This window comes from Rhipicephalus sanguineus, chromosome 8, assembly GCF_013339695.2.
Source record: "Rhipicephalus sanguineus isolate Rsan-2018 chromosome 8, BIME_Rsan_1.4, whole genome shotgun sequence".
Classification (NCBI taxonomy): domain Eukaryota; kingdom Metazoa; phylum Arthropoda; class Arachnida; order Ixodida; family Ixodidae; genus Rhipicephalus; species Rhipicephalus sanguineus.
Genome location: NC_051183.1, coordinates 149,975,210 through 149,981,223, shown reverse-complemented (window position 1 = coordinate 149,981,223; position 6,014 = coordinate 149,975,210). Strand labels below are relative to the sequence as shown.

The 6,014-nt window shown below is 45.2% G+C and overlaps 1 protein-coding gene across 1 annotated transcript; it reads left to right on the top strand.

Moving 5' to 3' along the window:
- Positions 1–2,168: 2,168 nt before the first annotated feature.
- LOC119402399 (uncharacterized) lies at positions 2,169–5,742 on the top strand. Its single transcript, XM_037669540.2, has 4 exons — positions 2,169–2,267; positions 2,364–2,386; positions 3,199–3,240; positions 5,258–5,742. Exons 1-4 carry the CDS (start codon positions 2,225–2,227, stop codon positions 5,486–5,488), a joined length of 339 nt encoding a protein of 112 aa, XP_037525468.2. The 5' UTR covers positions 2,169–2,224; the 3' UTR covers positions 5,489–5,742.
- The last annotated feature ends 272 nt before the right edge of the window (positions 5,743–6,014 follow it).

Here is a 6,014-nt window from a genome sequence, read left to right as displayed (position 1 = left end):
GTGGGGTCTTCGCAACATCACAAATATTGTGATTTATGGCGTAGTCGGTACCTTGCTAGTGTACTTGTATTAGTAGCCCCAAGAGAGTTTACAACGAGCTCTAGAAATGCCGCTCTTCCAGCTTTCGCTGTGACTGTGCTGCGCTTTCCGCGCAGGCCTGGCGTTTTTGTCACTTTCCTCGCATATAACTTTCCCAAATCTATTTTCATGCAAATGGCAAGAAAGTCCTCAACTCATAAGTTGATCGGATTCAACACATACACATGGTCGAACGTCTTTTCTGTAATGAGCAAAAAGGAAAATGTACTACCATGTGCAAATATTTCAAATTATTTCTCTAATTACATCATCGAGACATCTGAAAAGGTAATCATTGATGGTAAGAACGCAAGCAGGTCGCCTAATTCTTGCGTCTTTCTTTTTTAGCGGATTTCGAATGACACAATACTATTGTATACGTATATCGAACTAGCAGAAACGTCAGAAGTACTCGTCAGGTAATTACACCGGAGGACGATTCGCATTACAAATATAAAAAAAAGCAACATGCTGTAACCAGGGCCGTAGCCAGGGGGGGGGGGGAGGGTTAGTGGGGTTGAAAACTTCCTCAGTTCTTTTTTAATTTTCCTTGTGTACATATGCACGCACGCACGAACATAGGTATGGTTGAACACCCCCAGCCCGAAAAATGTTTCTCGCCATGTAGCGGGCTATAACCATAACTAAATTACCATATCTGCAGGCGAAATAAAAAAGCTGAACCAGAACTGTTTGGGCTTCTCTGGGTGGCGCATATTGCACATCAGTGCATATCAAGTGCTTCAAGCAATGAACTGAAGCAAGGTGTGTGACCACGCTAGTTGGTATTCCATGGCGACGTGAACAGCGCGTGAAACACACAAGGACGAGTAACCGACAAGGACTAGCGACGAGGACTATCCCGTATAAACATGCCATTTCTCACAAGCTGAAAAAGATAGGTGAGAAGTCGGGTATGCCAGACGTATTTTCGGCACCTCACAAGCTGTCTGAGCTGAGTGTCAGGACAAACCCTATAAAACGGGGTTCATGCAAAATTAACCACAAGAATAATTCGGTCACTGCTCTAGAAGCGTTGTGTATTGCATACCACTTTCATGCGGACAGACTTATATCGGCCACATGGGCGGGTGCCTTTATGTGCGTTTGCAGGAGCATAACCAAAAGGTACGCAGAGGGACAGAAGGTTTTTCTCGCCATTCACTGTTCACAATGCGGGTGTGCTCCAGCATTCTATAACGCACATATTTTAGCTAGGCATCGTCAGGATAGCATGCGCATCATCATTGAAGCTGCAGCTATCGCTAAAGGCAATTGCATCAGCAAACCTTCAATCGCTCTTACTGAAAAAGAAATGGATTACCTTAGTTCATCCGGTCAAATAACTTATACTCCGGTTGCTTTTCCTTATGTCTTTTCGCGGTTTCAGTTGGAAGTGAGCGCTAGTCCTCGTCGTTTACTCGTTCTTGTCTGTTTCACGCACTGTTCACGTCGCTTCAAGCAAGCCCAATGGTCTTGCTCCTACAAGCGCCCCAGCGCCGCTGCCGCGGTTAACGGGTGCCCTTTATCACGATGTAACCGAAACCGCTCTTCCGGTTGCCGATAAGCGACGTGGGAACACGAAGCGGGGAAGCGCGTCGGCGGTTCGTGCCCCTCTCGTTGCGACATGGGATTCCCTCTGGACACACGTGCACGCACCCAACAAACCTCGTAAGCAGAGAACATTCCAGCACGGCTCCCGAGTCCCCGACTACAACTTTTACTTGCACCACGCTTTGAAACTCACTGGTCGTTGCGAACCAGAAAGCTAAAGCTAGTGGTGTCCAGAAGAGCTGGCAAGTCGAGCAAATCTAACCTCGAGGAAACGGATTGGGAAAAACCTAACACGAGTGCGAACAGGCCGCTGGGCCTCTCCTCGCTGACATTGGATACATTTTAAGGAGATTTTCTACAACTTCTTCCGGGTTGACGTCCGGACCTTTTGTTTTCATGTGGCTGTGTACGGCGGGTTTTCCGGCGATAAACATATGCAGACGATTGCCAGAGCATCGATACGCCTCTTGCTAAAGCTAATGCAGAGGGAATGATGGACACACATGTCTCCTATATAAACTAGCCGGCCCCGATGCAGGAGCATTCGCGTTCTGTGTTCCTCTGGCTTCAGGACAGAACCTCGCTATTTGCCATGACTCGCGCTGTGATCATCGCTCTGCTATTCGCTCTCACAGGTTATTGCCACATTCATTTAGGTTCTACGCATTGTTCACATTTTTGTGACCACTCCTTGTGGTTGTGCTAACGATGTTTATATTTTTTGCTTCCAGTTCTTGCTGTTGCCAGTGCCCAAGTAAGTATCATCTCATTATTCGAGCATGCTGATAATGGACACTACGTGTACACTGCATTACGAAAAAGGGATCTGTTTCGTATAACACTGCTTACGTTACCACTACAGGCGTAATTCACATGAAACACTGATGACTTCCTTTCATGTACACTGATGTACATACGCCAGACAGTCTTGAGAATAAATAATGAAATATCGAAAAAGCTAAATGCCAATGCTGCTTCACCTAATCGGTGCATTCTTAAAAGAATCTCTGTTCAATCTGACAATGCTTAGATATTTGAAATACAGGATGCTTCTTTTAGTAGGGTAAAGAAATGGCTCTAGCTATCGATAGGGGAACTACGCCCCATCTCCTTGTGCACTCATCTTTCTCGTTTTCGCACACTGCTATAGCATACTTTCTAAATCAGCATAGTTTCTAAATCTATACGTAATAAAATCATGGATTGCCGGACAAAGTTGCCAAGAAACCACAGTCTGGCGCTAATATATTATCCGCGACACTTTAATCCCCAACTGGCTATACCCCATTCCGATAAAGGAAAAAAAAATGTGAAAATGCTCATTCGCGTAGATTTACACATACGTAAAGGAATTTCGCGAATTTAATACGACATCTTTTATCATGGGCTACATCATAACCATGTCATCGTATTCACACGGAAAACACCGAATTTCTTAACGAACCGGTGAATAACTACTACCTATCACTTTGTTCACATTGTATGTCTTCACCGCCAATTTTCTCCGCGGGTGCTGTCAGGCACTTAAGAAAAGGTACCGACGGTGTTCTATTTCATTTGTTACAGAGGAGGCGGTTCAACTTCAACTTTCAACCCCCTGCTCCACGAGTAAGTGGCAGATTTGTTTCGCTCTTTTGTGAGAGCTTCGCTTCACGGAATGTGTAGTGCTTGAAGAACGGCCATGTATGCACACTTAATATGATAACGAATGTAGAAATACCTTCGCCTTTGTACCGCTGAAGAGTATTTTCTAAATTTCATATTTCAAGGTAACACGTGTGGGGCAAGAATCACATGCAGAGTACATAAAAAATTCGTAAAGAGGGGTCTGGAGACGACGTTTTGAGCGCACCTGTCTTCTTCGAAGCTGCATCTGCTTTCCTTAGCGCGTGTGGGTAATGTGCTCCGTGCCCTCTCCTCCAATCCGAACAAAGCAGAAGGACACGGCAACTGCAAAAACGGGGGTGGGTGTGGGGAAGAATGCGGAGCCGGCGTGCCGAATTGGGTGAGTCAAAAGGAAAGATGAATAGTCCGCGAAAAAAAAGAAAGGGGTGGAGGGCAAGGGGGTGGGGTGGGGATGGTGTTCGCGTCGAAGGGAACAAAGGGACAAGTCGTTTTGCTGACTTATGATTGTCAGAATGAAGCACCGCCTGACAATGAACATTTCGCGGAGATAAGGACGCACAATTAAGCCCTTCTAGGAATTCATAACGTTTTCTTCAGCTGGATGGCTAATGGCTTGTGAAGGAAACATCGCAGTGCAAAACGGCACAAAGACAGACAGGCACACGGGACTGGCGCCTGTCCCGTGCACCTGTCTGTTCTTGTGCCGTTTTTCACTGCGATATTGTCTCCAAGAAAACATATTATAGGCAGACGATGATTCCGATGACTGTCAGGCTACTTACATAACAGAGGTGTTTGCAACGTAATCCTTTTACCATACGCTGAATACGCTGAGCTCCACATGAAACACATGGGAAATATGTCCTTACTATGCAGTGAATGTCAACTCGAAGTTGCGCTTTAAAAAATGTGCTGGTTCACGAACCCTTGGACTCCAAGCTTTACAGGAACTCGAGCTTCCTAGGGCGTAGGTTACACAAATATTGTCATCCGAAGTACATAGAAACTTTAACCTTGAACCTTTCAAGCATGTTTATGCCTTTGGTCCATAAATAATAGGAACAAATACGCAACAGGCTAAATGTATAGGGCTGCTAACAACGAATCAAACTTTTAAAGCATTACCGTATAGCGTACGTTGGGACTCCTACTAGTGTCTGCATAATTCTATTTTTATTTTACGTTGCTGTTGCCTGGTTATTGCGTCCGTCCCCAAATCTTACACTGTTATTGAAGATCAGAGCTGCTGCGAAAAGGTCCCTCAATGTCATTCCAGTATTCTCATATTTTACATTTTCACATATTTCCATCAACAACCCTGGTTAAAAATCACCTATTGCTGCAATAATCGCATAGCACACCACATTACCAAGAAAACCGATTTGCTCCTAAAACAACATTTCCAAAAACGTCATTAGGATTTTCATTTATAAGTAAAAATAAGGTACAGAAAATTATCGTCAACATGCTCTTGATTTTGATGTGCTGCAGTGCGTTTTTCTACCTTATTGTCAAAGTCCGTCTCTTCTAAAGCTTGCTTTCTTTGTCATTCAGAGCAATAGCAGCCACCGCAAACATTTATATCGTAATGAACTGTTTCACCATAGCATCTCACGTCGTTAAGGGGCCCTCGATGCTAGCACAATCATCAGATAAATGTTAGGAAGTCAGGCTGCCCTTATCAGATACCTGTTGACGAGGTGATGCTCGTGAAAGGTTCCGAGACTGTAAAACGCAACTAAGAACGCCAAGTTGTCTAACCCAGTGCTTACAATTGCAGCTTTAATTGCGTTCTTTTCTTCCCCAACTTTTTCACCGCAGTTGGATTATTTTTTTGGTCCTGTGCTGTAAAGATGTATATACCATTGTGTCATAGTTTACACACCTGACTTTGGTCTTCAAAATTGTTCTGGCCAGTTATATAGCCTGTTCTCTGCACAAACGTTGCATCTCTCTGCCAGTCTGTTGGATAAAGACTGTTTATGACGCCTTTTTACAGCACCGCTTTAACGTGGAGGCGTCTGGCGGAGGCCGCAACCATCGCAACTTCAATGTGGGTGGTTCTGTGCACGGCGAGTACGACCTGTATCGTAGCAGGGGCGGCACACGAGTGGTGGCCTCTGGTGGAGTTGCACCCGGTGCGACGCGCATTGACGGCAAGACGTACAAAGGCAGGCCGCAAGGCTCTGTGGGCATCGGCGTCGAGATCCCCATTGGAAAAGGCCGATGAGCTGAACCACATCTGTGTTCGCTAAGCGATGCCCTGTTTGGCGAAGCAGGACCAAAAACAACGGACTCATTGCGAGACTTCACAGAGTTCCTGGAGTTTTTGCATGAGATATTTGTATATTAACCACTTTGATTTCTGTGACAATAAATTGAGTAACCTGGACCCTGTTCTAAAAACTTATATTTGTTCCAAATTTAATTTCTCAATTTGTACATCCTCACTGTCTCACTCCTGAAAATAAACGGCTTATTATAGTGCATACATGTTCAAGTACTTGTCTTATTTCTGTAGTGTTTGTAGTAATATCCCGTGCATGTTCGCCTGTTTTAAGAGCGGAACCGTTTAGACACGGGGTTCGACTCAAAGGCGTGTGCAAGAAACAGCTTCCAGCGCAAGCTGTCTTCCTCCTGCTCTTCATCTTCTGCTTTGCTCGCTGGACACACGCGCCCGGCAAATGTTCTCCTGCTGCGTCGATGTGTCCGGCGTGGCATGCAATAAGTGAGATGGACGAGAGAAGGAACACAGG